The sequence below is a fragment of the Scophthalmus maximus genome, chromosome 3, assembly GCF_022379125.1.
Source record: "Scophthalmus maximus strain ysfricsl-2021 chromosome 3, ASM2237912v1, whole genome shotgun sequence".
Lineage (NCBI taxonomy): Eukaryota > Metazoa > Chordata > Actinopteri > Pleuronectiformes > Scophthalmidae > Scophthalmus > Scophthalmus maximus.
Window position 1 is genome coordinate 4,586,968 of NC_061517.1, and position 19,456 is coordinate 4,606,423.

The 19,456-nt window shown below is 46.4% G+C and overlaps 3 protein-coding genes and 1 non-coding gene across 10 annotated transcripts in view; 3 read left to right on the forward strand and 1 right to left on the reverse strand.

Annotated features, from left to right (window-relative positions):
- Positions 1 to 64: 64 nt before the first annotated feature.
- Positions 65 to 7,352, reverse strand: zbtb48 (zinc finger and BTB domain containing 48). 3 transcript variants are annotated; one of them, XR_007030528.1, is made up of 12 exons: positions 7,214 to 7,352; positions 5,083 to 5,795; positions 4,630 to 4,949; positions 4,442 to 4,547; positions 4,264 to 4,356; positions 4,073 to 4,159; positions 3,775 to 3,929; positions 2,583 to 2,719; positions 2,309 to 2,473; positions 2,128 to 2,216; positions 1,614 to 2,001; positions 681 to 817 (listed from the first exon to the last, which is right to left on the reverse strand). XR_007030528.1 is itself a non-coding variant. In XM_035644397.2 (11 exons), exons 1-11 carry the CDS (start codon positions 7,224 to 7,226, stop codon positions 389 to 391), a joined length of 2,307 nt encoding a protein of 768 aa, XP_035500290.1. In that variant the 5' UTR covers positions 7,227 to 7,352; the 3' UTR covers positions 65 to 388. The 3 variants fall into 3 exon arrangements, 2 of the variants coding, with proteins under 2 accessions (XP_035500290.1, XP_047187289.1); XM_035644397.2 differs by lacking the exon at positions 1,614 to 2,001 and having other exon boundaries at positions 65 to 817; XM_047331333.1 differs by lacking the exon at positions 1,614 to 2,001 and having other exon boundaries at positions 65 to 817; positions 5,083 to 5,792; positions 7,214 to 7,346.
- trnar-ccu lies at positions 1,641 to 1,713 on the forward strand. Its single transcript has one exon. It is a non-coding gene; the product is annotated as a tRNA-Arg (tRNA).
- Positions 7,231 to 14,487, forward strand: nol9 (nucleolar protein 9). 4 transcript variants are annotated; one of them, XM_035644400.2, is made up of 13 exons: positions 7,231 to 7,368; positions 8,882 to 9,414; positions 9,507 to 9,717; positions 10,086 to 10,216; positions 10,359 to 10,494; positions 10,649 to 10,745; positions 11,014 to 11,111; positions 11,680 to 11,847; positions 11,931 to 12,183; positions 12,296 to 12,410; positions 13,010 to 13,184; positions 13,773 to 13,906; positions 13,992 to 14,487. In XM_035644400.2, the coding sequence occupies exons 2-13, from the start codon at positions 8,938 to 8,940 to the stop codon at positions 14,109 to 14,111; spliced, it is 2,115 nt and encodes a 704-aa protein (XP_035500293.1). In that variant the 5' UTR covers positions 7,231 to 7,368; positions 8,882 to 8,937; the 3' UTR covers positions 14,112 to 14,487. The 4 variants fall into 4 exon arrangements, with proteins under 4 accessions (XP_035500293.1, XP_035500294.1, XP_035500292.1 ...); XM_035644401.2 differs by lacking the exon at positions 7,231 to 7,368 and adding an exon at positions 7,421 to 7,527; XM_035644399.2 differs by lacking the exon at positions 7,231 to 7,368 and adding an exon at positions 7,490 to 7,625.
- Positions 14,488 to 15,604: 1,117 nt separating this feature from the next.
- The window catches only part of plekhg5b (pleckstrin homology domain containing, family G (with RhoGef domain) member 5b), a 69,299-nt gene continuing 65,447 nt past the window's right edge, over positions 15,605 to 19,456 (forward strand). Inside the window, exons 1-3 of one of the 2 annotated variants that reach the window (XM_035644384.2) lie at positions 15,605 to 16,740; positions 17,678 to 17,802; positions 19,027 to 19,360. In XM_035644384.2, the coding sequence (XP_035500277.2) occupies positions 19,279 to 19,360 (82 nt within the window). In that variant the 5' untranslated portion in view covers positions 15,605 to 16,740; positions 17,678 to 17,802; positions 19,027 to 19,278. Of the gene's footprint in view, positions 16,741 to 17,677; positions 17,803 to 18,504; positions 18,906 to 19,026; positions 19,361 to 19,456 lie in introns of those variants that run through there. The other variant, XM_035644385.2, reaches the window with a different exon arrangement.

The window sequence follows — 19,456 nt, forward strand, 5'->3', positions numbered from 1 at the left end:
TTTTCTGAGTGCGGCTGCATCAGCCACACTGATAAAGAGGAGGCTTCATTAAACAGAGCAATAATGAATTAAAGCACCTTTTTTCTTCTTTTTTTTTTGCAAGCATGCAGTTCACTACAGTGTGTATGAATTACTACAAGCATGTAAGTGATGTACTACTCTTCTCTACAAACCTTTAGATCTGCATGGCCAAATATTCCATATCTCAAAATATTTCATCTTAACAATGCCTCTCATTCACAATGTGGTTTCTTCACACAGTTACCGGAAATCCGGAGTAGTCCTTCAAAAGAGCTCTTCTACAAAACAAACGTCAACAAAAGGTTTCGCCTTTCACGTATGACGTAACGCAGCAGGAGATTCCAGGAAAATGTCCAGAGCTTTAGTCTCAGGTCTTCCCCTCTGACACATCCTCCACGATTCCCTCCATGTCCACCTTGGACTCGTACGCCTCCTCGACCAGCTCTGTCGGCTGCAGGACCTCTAGCGCCTCGACGTGTCCCAGGTCCCGATCGGACGCCGCCGCCTCCTCCATCGCCGCCGCCGCATCGTCATCGCTCGGGCCGATCACCACCCTCACGATGCAGCCGGAGCCGAGGCCTGGCGACGGGTCGGTCTCCCGGCGTGCGGGCTCCTGGACGTCGCCGCTGTCCGGGGCGATGTCTGCCTGCTCGGTGGCCGGCGAGGCCGCGTCCGTCGCTTCGTTCTCACCAAAACTTCCATCGACTTCCTGCACGATCAGGTTCCTCAGTTTCCGCTGCCGGGGGTTGTAGTTCTCGGTGCGTTTGTGGATCTGAATGTGTCGCCTCAGGTGGGCCTGGACGGGAAAGACACGCAGACATTTAAGTGTTGGGTTGAAAGTAGAGTCCGGCCGATGGGGATTTTTGGGGGGCAGATGCAGATATATCGATATGTGGGAGAACAAGATTCCCGATACCGATACATCGGTGGATATTTTAATTTGTATAAATCGGTCAATGATTACTAAAATGTCATTATCAAACCTTTGTTGGAAAGACATGTAATTGAGGCCTGATATTTTAGTTTAATCATGATCATGCAAATAAAACCAAATACATAGAAGTTATAACAGACATGTAGACAGAAATGCAGATTTAAAGGCTCAAATCAGGTGGCCGATAATATCAGTCGGGCTCTTAAAATATCGTCGATATTAGCCTTTCACAGACCAATCGGTATCGGACAATGTTATCGGCCAACAGATATTTCGGTCGGGCTCTAGTTTAAAGCTCAGCAGCGTCATGGAGGTTGATGAATTCAATTCTTTTTTTTAAACTTTCTTAAAGAGCTGAAATTACCTGAAAGTCAATCTGCAACTATTCAGATAACCGGTTACTAAGTGAAGTATTTTTCATTTAACCAAAAATGCAAAGAATTTGCAGTGTCTAGCCTCTACAATATGAATATGTGCTACCTTTTTAAACCGTATCTCTTTGAAAACATTTGACGGTGTCACTCTGGGCTTTGGGAAACTCGTAGCATCACAACATGTTCAGGCCCATTCCCTGATTTCACTTCACACAAAAGCTTTCGCCATCCCAGCTTTCGGCTTTAACAAAAGGACGACAGGATGAATGCAACTGGACACTGACCTTGTCCACTCTGTGACCTGTGCGTCGGCCCCAGTGGCCTAATGGATAAGGCACTGGCCTCCTAAGCCAGGGATTGTGGGTTCGAGTCCCATCTGGGGTGCACGGCCAAAGGACGAGTCTGTCGTCAGCTTTGACGGCAGTTTTGCGGAGAACCAACATATCATCCGGTTTCGACGATACAAGGAATTTGAGGGGTCGTCCTGAACTGTGTGTATCGATTAATTAGTCTTCTAATCGAGTAAAAACAAAATCAGCAAATGAATAAATAATCACTCATTGCAGGCGTAGTATTTTGTTCTCCATATTTGATCATGATCGCGTCTGGGAGTCTGCAGGAAGTTTCCCATCTCAGCGAAGAACAGAAAATACCACTCAAGCAGCTCGTCCTCTGAGACGTGGAACAAATTCAGGGAAGAGTTTCAAATTAAATGCCGTATTCACAGAACCATCGGTCAATTTTTTTGGGAAAAACTGAAGGAAAGATTCGATAACGATGAGAGTGACGGGGACTCACCTGTCGAGTGAACTTGTAGCCGCAGTCCACGCACTCGAACTTCCTCATGCCCTTGTGGCGGCGCAGATGAACTCGAAGCTGCTCCCTCGCTGGGGACGAAATCACACGAGGGGCTCTTTGAGCGTCGGGGCTCATCGGGACAAGAAACACGATGTGCTCACCGCTTGTGGTGTGGTCTCACCTTTGAAGGTTTTGCCACATATGTGACAACAGTGGGGGCGGCCCTCCTCGTGCTTGCTGGCCTTGTGGCGGACGAGGGCGCCTTTCTCCGTGAACCGCTGCTGACAGACGTCGCAGCCGAAGGGACGCTCGCCGGTGTGCGTCCGGTGGTGTTTATCGAGACTGGCTGGGATTAAAAAAAACAAGAGAGCGATCAATACACGCTGAGCAACGTCCGAGGAGGAGGCAGCGGACCGCGGGGGGGGGGGGGGGGGGGGGGGGGGGGGCGGCCTTACCCTGCGTCCTGAAGGTCTTTCCACAGAGGTGACACTGGTACGGCTTCTCACCGCTGTGGATACGCAGGTGCATGGTGAGGTTGTTCTTCTGGGAGAACGCATGGCTGCAAAAGCTGCATACGAAAGGACGCTCATTTCTGTAAGGTAAATAATCCGGGAAAAAATCAAAGTTAGTGTCAGAGAATTCACTCATGCTTTTTCTGTCACTGGCAGTTTAGGGTCAAAGTGTCTCGGCCATGTGGCATGTGGACAGGGGGAAGCGGGGATCAAACCGTCGTCCTTCTGGGTAATGGACCACCCTCTCTGACTCCTAAACCACAGCAGCGGTACGACGTGTATCGTGCCTGACAAAAGTTATTGACGAGGGGCTGATGAAGGTAACGGCAATCCTGACATGACTTCTAGTGACCTAGGGGTGCGGTCGAATTGCCAAATTTGCTTTGGGGGTTTCCGGCATGATAAGAGCTGTTTAGATTCTCTAGATGCACAGGAAACGATCTTCAATGCGTCCTTTCCTATCTCCTTTAGCAAAGGGTACACTGGACTTTTCTTTGCGGAAGGAAAGGAGACATAGACGCCCCACAATTCATTGCGGCAGCGATATTTAACGTGGCGCGCCGTGCGCGAACGTATACGATTCAATCCGAAGGAGAAGAAGAAGAAGAGTATGAATATGACCCAGAGGAGACGCACGTCATCATGTAAGTTACTGTCACATGTGAATCATGTACATCTGATGTCACGCTTTGGTGGCAAAGCACTGAAACAAGCTGATGGAGCCGCTGCGTTTCTTGGAGTCCACCTTCGGAAATTGGTAGTTTCACCACTTCAGACGCTCGTCAGTAATATCCGCCGCCGCGTGACGACGTAGCTCAGCGAAAGTGGAGTCGGATGGTCTGAGCAGCGCCGTCGGACCTATCGGCGCTCCTTGACACCTTTCCTTGACCTCGTGACGTCTCAACTGGGGTCAAGGAATAGTAGATAGAAGAGACGTTAGGAAGGACAATTCGACCGCACCCCGAGACTTGTTATCTGCTCCCTCCTGTCTGGTATAACACTGGCTCCGATTTTATGAAAGTTACTTAATCTGCAGATATGCTGTGGCCCTTATTTATTTATTTGAAATAATTGTTTGGTCCCTCTAGATTGATCAGGGGCAGTACTGTCACAACAAAAAAACATGCTCCACTACCGGTGAATGGCTTTGATATGCATCTGCAAGCCGTTGCGACTGGACGCCCGGTGGCCGCACTCCTCGCACACAAACGGCTTCTCGCCCCGATGCTTGGCTGCTTCGTGCACGCGCAGCTCCGTCCGGGTGAGGAAGGTTTTCGGACACTGGGGACACTGAGGGTCAAATGTTGCATTTGAACAGGATGAAGGCGGCGGCGAGAAAGCTGACGGTGAACGCTGTGACGTTCGATCAAACGATCCGGCGCGTCACCGGACAGGTAGACTGTCATTTTTCGTAGACGGCTGTGACAACTCACTGCGTGTGGTTTCGGATGGCCGTGGACCTTCATCATGTGCAGCGTCAGGTTTTTCTTGTACATGAATTGTTCGGGACACGTTGAACACTGCACAAAAGATATAAGACACAATGTCGATGAAGACGACTCTTTCCAGAAGGGACTCGATGTAGTTCATTGTCGTCCATTGTCGTGTGCGGTGTCGGTGGCACCTTGTGGGGCATGTCGCCGGTGTGGGACACGGCGTGCAAGCGCAGCTGCTCTTTTCCCTTGAACGTCGAGGAGCACGTCGCGCAGGCGTACGTCTGTGATCGTGACAAACGTCAAACACCCATTTTTGTGGTGATTTTGAATTTCTTTTGCGTCCGTGGCGCTGGAAAACACACTCACCTGTGTTCTCGCGCAGTGTCTGCCCTCGTGTATCAAAAGATTCTCCTTCCTGAAGTACCTCTTTCCGCACTTGAGGCAGACGAACGGCCTCTCCCCCGTATGCCGCCTATGAGGACGGAAAAAAAGAAAAGAAACATTGGTCGATTTTCTTTCAACGGTAACTTGAAACTGCAGCAGGAGACGTTTACCTGTTGTGGACTTTGAGGTAGTATTTGCTCTTGAAGGATTTGCCACAGGTGGGACACTGCACAGAGTCCTTCTTGGCCTCCTCTTCCACGGCCTCACCGCTCTCCGTCTTCTCCGTCTTCCTGCGGGCCTTGCGTCTCCGCGCCGTTGACGCGGACGCGGGCGACGGAGCGGGCTCGGCGACGGGTACGTACTCCTCGTCCGAGCCCTCGCCGACGCCCTCAAGATCCGCCACATCATCATCATCATCGTCCTCCTCCTCTGCCTCCTCGATCACCTGGCGAACGGCGTTGTCGCCCAGGTCAATCTGCAGCTCACACGTCTGCAACGCAGCACAAGTGAAGTGTAACAATAAGCTTTAAAATCACTGGCATCATTATCTGTGTACTTACAAGAAGCAGCAAACACCCAGCCACTGTGATCCTTTTTGTAATGTTTATTTTCATGTATTATACCTCAGTTTCGCCTGTTGTCTGATCGGGAGTTTTATTATCCTCAACAACATAACCACTGTCTTCCTCTGCAGGAATATCCGGGGGCGTCTTGCTGGATATTTCAATGGCTGCAGAATCTGTGGTGGGGCTCTCATCAGTCACCAGTCGCCTGGGGCCCTTCACCACACGACCGGAGCGGGTGGTGGTGGTGGCGGCGGCGGCGGCAGAGTCAGCATCCAAACCAGACTCATCTTTTGTGACTGTGAGCGAGTTCTCCTCTTTGACAGAACAATGGGGGCTTGCATCGGACGCCGCCTTCTTGGGCCGGCCTCTTTTACGCTTGAGAGGCACCGGATGCACAGACGTCTCCTTGAACTGCTGACAGAGCGCGAGAGCCTCGGGCACACGCAGGCTGGCCGCCGCACGCTGCACCTTGTCCAGGTTGTCGGGGGCCAACTTCAGCGTCCCGGTGTAGACAAAGTCGAGCAGCAGCTCCAGGCCATCGCCGGGACACCCTGGGAGGCAGAACTCCGTGGGCACGTCGGGCTGCTCGAATAGCTCGCTGAAACAGGCGAGGACGTTGCGGTGGGCAAGGTGGACCACCCCACCTCCAACATCCAAAGCAGCGTCACAAAACCTCCCCACCGCCCTCTGCTGGTTCAGGGAGGACAGGACACGCTGCGCGTGGTTGCTCTCGGCTGCGGGCATCCCTCCGGCTTCACTGCTCACTGCTGCTGCACAAGACACATCACACAGTTTGTATGTAATGTATATATATATATATATATATATATATATCCCTGATTGATTTGATGAATTGATATTGACTGCACAAGCGATTAAAAATTATAAAAAATAGTTGGTGATGAGTCTTCTGTTTATCAACTAATTATTTCAGCTCTAATGAGCAGTAGATCTGGTATGTAAAGCTGCAACAGCTAATCGATTAGTAATCGCTTAGTAAATTAATTGCCAACTATTTTGATCATGGATTAATCGGTTCAAGTAGTTTTAATGAAAAAGAAAACAGTCGAAAATCTCTGATTTCAGCTTCTTAAATGTGAATATTTTCTGGTTTCTTTGCTCCTCTGGGACAGTAAACTAAATAACTTTGGCGTGTGGACAAAACAAAACATCATCGTGGAGTTTTGGGCAAACACGATCAACATTTTTCACCATTTTATGAACATTTATGGACGAAACAACTAATCGATTAATCGGGAAAAAAATCGACAGATTAATCGCCTATAAAAAGAATCGTTAGTTGAGGCCCTAGTTGTATGTTCTTGTCCATTTAAAAATATATCTATTATGGGCTTGCCTATACATAAAAACAGCTGTAAGTTTTATCTGCAGCTGTCTTCTATCCTCTTACAAGTAAAATGATTTGTCAATCAATCCCTTAGGCGGTAAACAAACAAAAAAAATCAGTGACTATTTTGATAAGTGATTAATTGTTCAAATATTTTTAAGAGCAGTTTTTTTCATCCTAAGACAAAGTGAGCTGCATATCATTGGGCTTTATTTTTTTAACGAGACAAATAAAGATAAGATTAATGAATAATGAATAATGAAAATAATTATATGTTGCAGCCTTATATCCACATATATATATATATATATATCCACATATATATATATATATATTTGTATGTAAGTACATTGAGGGCCAGTGGAAACCGGTCATGTTCATTTTACGTCCAGTCATACTTCATCAACGGAGCTGGTTTTGATAAAGTGGTTGAAAGTAACTTAAGTATATTTACTCAAGAACTGTACATAAACCAAAATATGAGATACTTGTATTTCATTTGAGTTCAAGAAATAGTCTGGATGAAGAAAAATGTATACTTTTTCATACTTTTACATTTTACTAATGTAAAATTTCACATTATCAAATCAAATGATCCCCTAATTCCATTTATCGACCTATCGACTTTATCGGTGGAGTTTATCACAGCTACCTCATTAACTGTGTTGATAATTAAAAATATATCATCCTAAAGTAGATTTACAATGAATTGTTGTATTTCTACATTGAAATCCGCTTTTTAAAAAAAACAAATTTTGCAAACCCCTGCTATACCTGCGCACCTCGACGTTTATTTCCTAGCACGGATCTTTAAAGACGCTCCCTTAGCGCGGCACTCACCCGACGGCTGCATGTCGCGACTCACGTCTGCATTATGGATCAGAGCTGATCAGTTGCTCCCGTGTGTCGGCGAGCTGCAACCTTCTGGTCAAAGTACAGGGGGTGAAGGGAAAACGCAGCAAAGCGCAGCTACGTGCAGCTTGTTTTCGTTTCTTGTAAGGCCCCTAAAAAACTGCAGGAGGAGGAAGAGGATGTGACGGCAGTGTTTACGCGACGGAACTCCGGGAAAGACTTTTGTCGTCCATTATTAAACACCAATTTTTTCGCGACAATATCCATAAAACGGCTGCGAGGAAAATAATAATCTGAGGCTGGTGTGGCTTTTTTTGCATTATTTCATCAAATTTTTAATCGGCTAGAAGTGTTTAAATTTCATTTTAAAACAACTTTATCGTGAATATTAACACGCCGGGTAAGGTCATAGTCGACCATCTTGACGCGGCGTGTGTTTGTGCCTCACACATGTACGCTAGCTCTTTAGCACTGGTGCTTGTAAACATCTCGTCAGCTCCTGGGACTCGGTTTGACAAACTATAAACGTTGTCCACTTAGTCAAATCAAAAAGGGCCAACGTCTACAGATCTACGTTGTTGTTGTTGTTTTTTCTACAAGCGGGGGGGTAAGTGTCAACAGCAACACTAGCAGCAGCTAGCGCAGCAGCTAACGCTAGTTTTCTGTTGAGGCTGCGACAGCTCGCCCTGAAAACTTCACGCTAAGTGTAAAATTCGCGTTTCATCCTTCGTCTCACACCCGCTTCCTCCTGCACGGCGAAAGTGTTGAACCTCTCAGCATCACGTGTTGAGAAACTAAAGTCTATGGAATACACGTCTTAACTACACCTCGCTTGGTGTGGGTGTTAGCATGGTTAGCTTAGCTTGAAACTGCTATAGCGTTGTCTGGCTGTCACTCAGAGAAAAGACAGAAACGTTCACAGTTGAGAAGTTAACGACTCACTTGTTGTTTTTCTTTGCATTTCCGCTCGTACACAACTAGTTGACCGACAGAAGAGTTGCAGATCATTTTGCTTCGTTGCCATTCTGTTCACAGATTTGGTCAAACTACATATTATATTTTATTTGCACAGGTTTTTCCATCAATGTTGTTTTTCTTTCAGCGTCTACAACGTGAAGGTTTTTTTTTTCTTTTTTCAGTTTTAAATCTAGAACCAATATATCGGTTGGCCAATGATATCGGCCGATATTTGCCATTCACAGACATATATCAGTATCGGTCAATATGTTTAGAGCCTTATGGATATTATCGGCCGACAGATATGACCCTTTAAATGTGCATTTATGTTTTTACATGTTAGGTATAATAAATGTTTATTTTCTTGATTCAAACTATTTATTTGGTTGTATTTGTAAAAAAAATTTTTTTATAGATATTTATAAAGAAGTTTATGGTTAAACTAAAATATCAAGCCTCAATTTCATTACTGTCATTAAGGTTTGATGACGACATCTTCAACGAATCATTGACAGATTAAAAATATATATATATATATATCGGCCAATGTATTGGGAATGTTGTATTCCATAATATCGATATTGGCATCTGCCCAAAAAACCCATATCAGTCTGGCTCTATTTAAATCATCTTTGTCTGAATATATTTGGGATTTAGACGATTAAAGATAATTTTCTGCCTCTCTCCCTCTCTTCGCAGGCTTCCCCCCTTTGTTTCTCATCGCCACCCACATGACGAGCTGTTGATCAGACGACATGAAGGTGAACAAAACCACACAGGCCAAAGGCTCGGCCAAATCTCAGAAGTGGAAGGACGTGAGGGCCAAACGATGCAGGCCTCCCGTCAGGTCCTCGGAGCTCGACTCCGCTCCCGCTCCCGTCATGGCCCGGATGATAAAAGAGCACCAGGCCGCCGCGAAGAAAAAACCCACCGTCAAGAGACTGCAGATCAAGGCGAAGCCCGTCACCGACCCAAAGAAAAACACGCCACAGTCTCGACCGAAGAAACCTTACAGTCAGGCTAACGGAAGTGCAGCATTGAGAATGGACAATGAGTCTGAGGACTCGCAGGAGTGGAAGGCGTATTCCCAGTCCATCCACGGGAACGGCGTGGAGACCTCGGCCGACGCTGAGGACGTCCGGCCAGGCAGACTGGAGGGAGAGGCGCTGCATTACTGTACAGAGAGAGATGATCAGCAAAACCACGCCGTACTTGTCATGCACAAGGACCAGGTCAGGATTTGGCATCTACCAAAGACAGATTTTTTTCAATCAATTTGAGTTTTATATTTTCTATAACTGAGCGTAACACTTCTCTCCCTCAGACCCTGTGCTTCCGTGGGAAGTGCTCTCTGACCTGCCTGTACGGTCGGGTGGAGGTGATGGGCTTCACCATCGAAGAGGGCCAGCAGTCGTATCCACTCTTCTCCCCGGCCTCACATTGTCCGCTGACCATTAGAGCCGTGGAGACCCCCGCTAACACCAGAGATCACAAATCGGCGGCTTCGCACATCCTCCGAAAGTATCTGTCATCAGGTAAACGCCTGAACAACTCACCTGCCGATTTATTGGAGATTGACGGATTTCGGGCTGCAACTAACGATTATTGTCATTATTAGATGTTTGGTCCTTAAAATGTCATAAGATTGCGAAACATGTCAATTGTGTTTTCCAAACCCCGAGATGATGTTTCGTTTTTGTCCACACACCAAAGATATTGCGTTTACTGTCATAGAGGAGCGAAGGAACCAGGTGGCGCTGTAATGCAGACCCAATATTCGCTATAACTCATTAACAATTCGTCCAATCTTCATAAATCTTGGTCCATAACTTATCTTCGCTGTCAAAAGGTTTGAAACCCCCTAAAAATATGTTTTTTTTGAATGTTTTTTTTTTTTTTGTAGCATCCCAGAAAAAGTTGCTCAAACGGGTAACGTCAAACTCGTCCGTCATCCTCCTGGAGCCCATGGAGACGCCTCTGACACGGTTTCTGTCCAGCTTCGCAGAGCTCAGTGAATTGTTCAGCCCCCCGATGGTACGTCAACTGATACAATTACATTTTGTCACCACGCAATATTCATCACATCGCAGGACGTTCGAACACATTTAATCTGGAAGTGGAATTAGCAGACTTTGTCATAGTTGCCGACATATTTTCCCCCGCCACTTGTTTACAGAGTGAACTCGTCTCGGCTGTTCTCGACACTCCCCTCAACGGTCTGGGTGTGATTCCTCTGGTCAGAGCCATCGACGGCCTGAAAATGTCAAAGAGCTACAGCGATGCTCTGAACACGGTGGTCAGCGCCTGCAGAGGTGAGGCCCCCCGTCAGACATGTGACGGAACGCAGTGACACAGTTCATATTTCGGCTGTTTCCTCGTGTGAATTAAGTATTTTACTGTACGTGAATAACGTCACACACACACACACACACACACACACTTTGACACCTCGTCTGTTCCTCACAGGGGACATGGATGGTTGCGCCGTCATCCTCGTGTGTGGCACCAAGAATGTGGGCAAGTCGACATTTATCCGCACCCTCGTCAACACCTTACTGAATCAGTAAGTTCTCACGGGGCTGACGTTACACCCCTTCTTCATTTCTATATACAGCACAGTGAGATTTTTCAGTTATTTCTATGTTTGTGTGCCAAGATTATTCTTCAGTGTACCATGTTCTGGTTGGTGTTTATTTGCTTGCTGTGCATTAAACTGTACCGCTGTTAATTTACTTCAGTTTTTCTGACGACTTCACTTTTCCATAGAGGTTTGGAAGTAGCCATGAAATGTGAATGTGCTCTAATGTTTGTGTGTGTTTGTGTGTCCGCAGCACCACTTGTGTGGATTATTTGGAATGTGACCTCGGTCAGACAGAGTTCACCCCGGCCGGTTGTCTGTCTTTGTCGGTCGTCAGAGAACCTCTTTTGGGTACGGTTGAGTATGGCGTGTGTGTATCATGAATTGTTAAAGCAGTGCAAACCGTCTCTCAAGTTAAACACAGAAGATTCACTGTGTAATTTTAGTCTGTGCTAAACTGTCTTAACTGTTTAAGGGATAATTAAACATTTGGGGAAATAATCATATTCCTTTTCTTTTGAGATTAGCAGAATGATGTCGGTGTCATGTCTGGACAGTCAATTATGTGTAAAAAAACAAAAGATTTGCTGTTTCATTGTGAGTTATGAGCCAGACTTAACCCGAGCCAAGAAACAGTTCAAGATCAAGCTCAACGTGTTGTTTTTGAAAAGATTAAAGAAATTGGAAAATTATAATGATAATAATAATAATAATCTATAAAGGTGTCGCAGCTTAAGTTCCCTGTTTCCAGTCTTTCTGTGAAGCTAAGCTATGCTCACTGTCCCTTGGGCTGAAGCGTCATTATTTACCGTACACACACACACACAACAGTAAACTCGCTTGTCTCATCTTACTCTCGGAAGAAAACGCGAATAGGCGTATTTGGTTGGATTAGACTCATACTGACGTGTTTCCTCAGGTCCGCCGTTCACACATCAGTGCACACCAGAGCACATGATCTACTACGGCCAGTCGTCATGCGAGTCGGACTTGGACCGGTACCTGGAATCCCTGAAGTCCCTGTGGCGTAGACGCTCCCCCAGCAGAGAGACTCCCGTCGTCATCAACACCATGGGCTGGGTCAAAGGTCGGCAGCGAAAGAATATGAAGAAGATAGATGCACTAGTCGTGAACGGTTTCTGAATATGTGCTCGTCTCCGCTGTCCGCAGGATTCGGGTTCCAGCTGCTCGTGGACATGATCCGCCTCTTCCCGGTCTCGCACGTCGTTCAGCTCGGCCACGGCGGCGTGACGCAGTGTCCCGCCCTCACGCCGGAGTTTCTGAGGACGGCGCACGGATGTCAGACGCACCCGCCAGCCCAGACCGCTCTGGACGAGTTAACGGAGAGCCACACTCCGCCCAGAAGCTACGCTCACCTCATTGTGCAATCGGAGTTTCAAGGAGTGGCCCGTCAAGGGACAGCGTGAGTGGACCAACCATCAGCGTTTGCGTTTACATCAACGCGAGAGAAGATTTCATTTTCCCAAAACAACACCGGCTTTATTGTCTGTGTGTTCCTCGTGTGTGTGTGACAGGAAACACCAGCGCAGTAATGAGCAGAGAGAACTGTCGCTGTTGGCCTACCTGAGTCAGCTGCAGTCACCTGATCCTGGACCAGTTAGACCTCTACACACCCTCACCCCGTACCAGGTACATGAGAACGATAAGGCACCAGTTGTATTCTTCAAAAAAGCCTTTTTTAAAGTATAGAAAAACAATTCAAATTGTCTTAATGATGGGTCTTCAAAATTCACAATGAGAGGCTAAAGATTGGCGTCACATATTCTGTATCTGCTTGTTCCAGAATTTAAAGAAGGGGTTTCTTCTTTTGGGAGAAATGCTTTTTCCCCTTTCTTGCTGATAATTAGACGACAAAATGGAAGATGACTCGTATTCTGTACGCAAAATATGAAGCGGAGAGTCACCAGGTGACGAGCTGAGCTTTAAGAGTGGAATAAGGGAAAACTGCAGGTCTAGCTATTTAAAAAAAAGTTCTTATCTACCAGCACCTGTGAAGTTTACTCATCACAACTTCTAGCCAAGAAATATTTCCCACATCCAATCAGAGTTTTCTGTCCAGGAGAGGAGCCTCCTTTCCTGCTGAATTTCAGCTTTTTAACTTTACAGACCTTTTACATACACAAAAAAACCCCTAAATAACACACTAGAGGAAACGGGAAAAACTTATATAACTATATCTCTTGTGACATTTCTGTTTGAACCCAACTCTCCTCCCTCTGAACCCGCAGGTGCCCCACTCGGCCGTGGCCTTGGGTGTGAGCCACTGCGAGGTGATGCCCAGTCACATGTTCTACGCTGCCAACGCCGCTCTGGTGGGGCTCTGCTGCCTGGGGGAGAAGATAACCAGCAGAGGAGGCCCAGTCCTGCTGACCCAGGGTCCCATCTGTCCGTGTGTGGGCTTCGGTGCGTAAACGTGTTTCATGCTGCTGTGCCTGGTTAGTTAGGCATTCAATCGCAGTCTCAGAATTCCTCAACGAGGGAGAGAGAGTGGATGGTTTAAACTTTTTGGGGGGTAAACAATGTTAAATAAAATATTAGGCATAGCAGATCATTTTTTATATACTTTAAAACGTGAGTGGAGGGGTTCTTTAATATCAAACAGCTTGGATTCTCAGAGTCAAACCCGATCAGAAATTATTCACATAATTTTTTATAGTGAGTGTAACTCTCTCTCAAATGTCCATTTTTAGATCAATCTTCAAAATCCCCTTCATCATAGATCGATGAACTTGCCTGAGATTCATCACAAGTTTTATTTTTCTTCACTAATTAAGATATTCAGTGATGGTTTTTCTGTATATTGATTAGTAAACTGTAAACAGGAGCAGATTGTAAAGAAACACTGGAGCTTTGAAAAACAAGGATCAGGCTCGTCACCAGCGTGGCACTCATGGGAATCGTAGTTCCAAACCGTACAACACACTGCAACAGAAATCATAATGTCCCAAATCTATAAACCGACGGCATGGCGTGTGTGTTTGTATTTTCCAGGCGTGCTCCGAGGTATTGACATGGCACGAGGTCTGTACTTCCTGCTGACGCCCGTGGATCCGTCCATCCTCCGTAAGGTCAACTGTCTCCTCCTGGGAGCCGTGTCGCTGCCTTCCTGCATCCTCAGCACGCAGGTCAGACCACAGCTCCTGTGTTGCCCGGATACCGATCCAAAGCTTTTTGGTTTTACTCACGAGATTCCTCCTGTCTGTGTTTCAGCCTGGCTTTGAGGGCGAGATGCCCTACGTCACCTCAGACTACAGTTTTGACCTCACCGGTGCAGGGAAGCTGCGAGTCTTCAAGGGGCTGACGCGACCCAGTCAAATAGCGATGCAGTGACTTTTTTCCAACAAAAGCACCAGCTCCATTGCGCTTTTTACCTTCTCGGCTGTTGTCGTACACCAAACCAGTCGGCGCCGGCCTTCCATCGCACAGAACTGAGGTTGAGTCGGGACAAATTTTTTTCTTGTCTTTTGTCTCTCATTTCAAGATTCACGGCTGCCAGGAATACAGACTCCTCCGCAGGCCAAGATGGCAGCCTCTCCTGCTGCTGGACGCCATGAAGGCGTTTTCGAGTGTCTGGGTTGTTCCGTCACACGAACACTAATATCACACCTTGTTAGTGAAAGCTCTTATTTGATGTCTCTTTCTTGTAGGCGACATTCCAAACGTGAATACAAAACATCAACCTGCCAGACATTAAATGAAAAAACAACTTCTGTTCAGACGTTTCTTGCTTTCAACTGCTTTTTTTCTTTGCTTTTTTAGACCAGTGTCCCGTGTGGTTGTTTCTCTCACAGTCATGAACATGAACCGAAGTCCGGACATTTTCCGGAGCTTGTCCTGACAGTGACCCCTAGTAAAAATTTCCAGAAAATGTCTGAGAGCCCATGTAAGAATACAGCATGTGAGTGGATGTGTTGATGACTGTATACAAAAATGTCGCTTTCCGCAGCAGAATTGTCGTCAGGTCCCGACTCCTGCTGCTCCTCCCAGACGCCACAGAATGTTCCAGGACTCCGGGAAATATCTAGGCCCAATTCGCCGGGTCTTGATATATCCATAACAGCCATAAGCTTCTTTCACTCGTGTACTGAAGTGCGGACATTCTCCCGAGTCTCCTCTTGAGGTGCTGTGAGAGAACGCAAAAGTCGATCCCGACCTTTTTGTGGACGCTTTCCTGCCAACCCCCGTAGTTAAAAAAATGTTTGTAAATCATCATCACGTCCTTCCTTCCTTCCTTCCTTCGTGCTCTACCCCAGACACGGGCGAATGTTCCGGAACTGCGCCTGTTGATGTGAACGCGTCTGACTCAGACAATCTCCTGCTGCGTTCCTCACATGTGAAAGGCAAACTCTGAAAAAATTATTGAACCCAATTTTCCGGACAGTCCCTGGAGTTCACGTCTGAAAACAGCTGTATTGTCTTGCACCCATGTAGATTTCAATCAGGTCAATGCCCATTTGACCAGTCTCCCCCTCTCTCACAGTTCACAGTGTAGTTACGGACTCAGACAGAAGCTTGTTCGTGTTCGACAGTTTGGGATAAAATGTTCACTTCAAAATTCATGTTTGCTTCCAACACTAAAGTAGAAAAACAGAGAACAGAGATACAGTATTGGTTTTTGGTAATGTCAGTCAAATGTTGGAGTGAAATATTCTCTATTTCTTATTGCAGACAAACCCTGCTTTACCTGTTGTGCTTTAGTTTGTTAAATAGTCACTAAAGTGTTGCTCCACTTAACATTCATGTTTTTGTACATTTTTATTTCTTATGTGGGGTATCAAAGATGAGGTGGGGGGGGGTAGTGATAAGTTTGGTGCTACATTTTGTGCCACAAGGGGGCGGCAAATATGTGTTGAGAGTTTGCAGGTAGAAGGGTGCAGTAATGTCTGTCTTATCAAAGAGGAACTTTAATGTTTGGTGACGGCTTTAAAAAGGGAAACGAAGGTTAATTCAAGAATTCGCTCAGACGCCGTATAACTGACATTCACATGATCTGTCCGGTGGGTTTGAAGGACACTTGGGGGTCGTAAACAACCACTCAGGCACTGGAGAATTTCTAATTTTGTTAAGTGGGCTGTTTTAACGTCCCCCTCTCTCTCTGCCCCCTTTCTGCTCCTCTTTGTTCGCTGCCCTCCGCCTCTTTATTGAGTCTGTGGGCTGCTGCATACAAACACAGCGCAGCGGCATTTTGGCAGAGTCATTGTTTTGGCTTTGTCACGTCAGATGTTTTCCCATATAGACCTCGTGCAAACCAAAGAGGAATCCCACTGCAGCGGTTACCATGAAACAGCCTGGAATAACAACACACGTCCGTGCAACGCAGTCCCATGCAAGATTAAAAAATTCAGTGCATTGATTATCACATGTATAATATGGTATGAGAGACGTGGAGTTCGTTACCTGACGATTTTAGGTGCAAACCTTCAAAGTTTAGAATGTGTAAAACTTACCTGGCACCAAAATTAGAAAGAGGAAGAAACAAATCAACTGGAGCATAAATTCAAAAACAGGATTAGAGCTAAAATGATTAGTCAATTGGTCCAATGACAGATTACAATTTTGATGAATAGCAAAAATACCAAATGACTCCCTTGTTACAGCTTCCGGTAAATTGATAATTTTGAGTTCTGGGCACTTGATCGCCACAAGCTGCGTAAAAGACAAACTTGGACTTTAGTAAACTGGCATTTTTCTTTTGCTATTTTTGCAGAGCAGATCATTAACTGATCGCGTAAGAACATAACTCAGCCGGGTGGATCAGTGTATCAGGTGCTGCTCCAGTCAGAATCGGCGATGCTCACGATCCGGGTTGAGGCCGTTTCTTTAAGACTGAAGGCAGAAAAGTGTGAAGGATGAAACCGGCCCAACAGGCCAAAGTGGTGCGGCGACGTCAGGTCGTGTTTTTCAACCCTCCATCGTCCTTGTGTATCATCTGCCGCCGGCGAAGACGAGAACGGTGCTGGTGAGTGGAGAAACACGTCACCATTGCTCACATCACTCCACACATTTCGTTGCACTATTTTCGTGATATGCTTTGATTTTTGACAAAACATGAGCCGTGCATCCCCCCACCCCCTTTTTTAACTTCCTGTTTCCTTCATATTTCCTGTATATTTGTCCTCAGATTTCATGTGTGGTAGTCTGATTAATAAACTCAGGGCCCCCGGGCAGTCGCCTGCTTTGTTGTGTCACGTATTTCTAACTTCACCTTTAAAATTTAAACTTCATCCCTTTGACTATTTTTAGATTGGCTGACCCGACTTAATGGTCGTTTTTCCATATTTCATATACGTCATTTTTGTAATTTTAGTCATTTTATTTTCTCTTTATGGTCGTTTTGTCTCTCTATGGTCATTTAGTCTGTTTTTATGTCTGTTAATGGCCATTCAGTGTGTTTATATGATCATTTTGTCTCTTATTTTGGTTTTTATTTTTCATGTTTGTAGTAGTTTCATGTCTCTTTATGGTCGTTTTGTCTTGTTTTGTGTCTCTTTATCATCATTTTGTCCTGTTTTATGTGCCTTTATGACCATTTATCTCACGTTTGCTGTAGTTTCATTCCCTTTTATGGTAATTTTTTCACGTTTGTAGTAGTTTCATGTCTCTTTATGGTCATTTTGTCTTGTTTTCGTGTCTTTATGGTCATTTTGTCTTGTTTTCGTGTCTTTATGGTCATTTGGTCTTGTTTTGTGTCTCTTTATGGTCATTTTGTCTTGTTTTCGTGTCTTTATGGTCATTTGGTCTTGTTTTGTGTCTCTTTATGGTCATTTTTCTTATGTTTGTTGTACTATCATGTCTCTTAATGGTCGTTTTGTGTCTTTTTCGGTCAATTTAAAAAAAAATGGTTTATGTTATGTGATACGTTTGATTTGTGCGTTTAACATTGTCTGTTTTAACAGGATTACTCAAAAAGTTATGGACGGATTTGCCTGAAGTTCTCAACAAAGACGGGACTCGGAACGTGGTAACGGGCGATTACATGTTTGGAGGAAAACAGGAATTGTTTGAAGGATTCTTCACCAAGGTGACGGTTGTTTCTTGTCTCTTTGTGGTTAAGGTTTGGGTCTTTATGGTCCTTTTTCATAGTTCTTATACTTGTAACATGTCTCTTCATGTTTTCTTTTTGATCTCTGTGTTCATTTGTCTGTTTATGGGCGCTTTGTGTCTCCTTTGCATCTCTCTGTAGTGGCTTCGTGTCTCTTTGTGGTTGTCTGTCATCTTATAACGGAGCCCCGTGACTTTCAAAAACGGGAATTATTATAACAGTCACTTCATAGCTGAGGCTCTGGCTCCGGGCCCTGGGGGGTCAGGGGGGGCCGGGGCCCTTTTGGTTAATCCGCCCATGCCTGAATGCGCTTTGGACAAAGTCAGTCACACACAGACACAGACGCCGTGTGTGTGTGTGTGTCTGTGAGTGTGTGTGTTTGGTGTCTGTCTGTCTGTCTCTGTGTGTGTGTGTGTGTGTGTGTGTGTGTGTGTGTGTGTGTGTGTGTGTGTGTGTGTGTGTGTGTGTGTGTGTGTGTGTGTGTGAGTGGACGTGTGAGTGTCTGTGTGTGAGTGGACGTGTGAGTGTCTGTGTGTGAGTGGACGTGAGTGTGTGTGTGAGTGTGTGTGTCTCTGTGTGTGTGTGTCTGTCTGTGTGTGTGTGTGTGTGTGTGTGTGTGTGTCTCTCTGTGTGTGTGTGTGTGTGTGTGTGTGTGTGTGTGTGTGTGTCTCTCTGGCGCCTCTAGCTGCGGCGCTGCGCCACGTTTCAAGAGGAGCTGCTGCTGCTGCGGTCTTTGTGGAGCCAGGTCTGTGTGAATGAATGGAGGGAGCCGATGGTTGATCCGAGGAGGAGGAGGAGGAGGAGGCGGCGAGACGAAGCGAAGCAGGAGCCGACGATGTGTTTTCAACTTCAGCCGCGCGCTGCGCAAAGTTCCTAATCCACGGAAATCCACCGATCCACGGCTCCGAAGACCCGGAGACGGGTTCTTCTTCTTCTTCTTCCTCTGCTTCTTCGTCTTCCTCCTCGCACAACCCCGACTCTGCGCCGACCGAGCTGCACTGAACAAAAAACAACCAAAACCCAACGTTGTCCGCCGCCGGGGACGTCGACGGTTCCTTTCTTTCCTCGCAGCCGAGCAACAGGTCGGCGCGCGGCGCGCAGCAGCAGCTGCTGCAGCTCGGATCTTATCGGACCTGTGTGAGACATTCCCGTCGTATATGAACCGAGGCATGTTGTGTGTGTGTGTGTGTGTGTGTGTGTCAGTCTTTTCCAACGCGCAGCATTGTGCGCGCCGCCGCCGACCGGATCCTGCAGCCCCGGGGCGCACCGCGTTTCCGAGGAGGAGTGTGAACATGCCCGAGTGAAGACTGCGAATTAAACGTCGCCGGGTGATCAACACTGAACCTGCAGCACCGACACACCGACGGGGAGCTGCTGCTGCTGCTGGTGCTGGTGCAGGGGAGGAGGGGAGGGGAGGCTTCTCTTTTTCATCCCCAAGAAGGATCGCATGCGTCAATGGTGCCAAACAAGTGGACCATGAATTCAGTTCTGCACAAGTCGCCACCAAGGAGCTGGCTGGGTCTCCGGTTACGACTGAGTAAGTAAAAGAAATGGATTAATTCATGCAGTCAGAGCATTGATCACCCCCCCCCCCCCCCCCCCCACACACACAGATTCAACACCTTGTCGAGCT

Bases quoted from the DNA above. Each gene is read 5' to 3' on its own strand.
- zbtb48 (XM_035644397.2), bottom strand. The intron at 4,160-4,263 runs GTGCCACCGACA...TCTTTTGTGCAG, and splicing joins CCGGCGACATGCCCCACAAG to TGTTCAACGTGTCCCGAACA. The intron at 818-2,127 runs GTGAGTCCCCGT...TTTCCCGTCCAG, and splicing joins GCTACAAGTTCACTCGACAG to GCCCACCTGAGGCGACACAT.
- nol9 (XM_035644400.2), top strand. From the start codon at position 8,938: ATGAAGGTGAACAAAACCACACAGGCCAAAGGCTCGGCCAAATCTCAG. The intron at 12,184-12,295 runs GTGAGTGGACCA...TGTGTGTGACAG, and splicing joins GTGGCCCGTCAAGGGACAGC to GAAACACCAGCGCAGTAATG. The intron at 13,185-13,772 runs GTGCGTAAACGT...TGTATTTTCCAG, and splicing joins CTGTCCGTGTGTGGGCTTCG to GCGTGCTCCGAGGTATTGAC.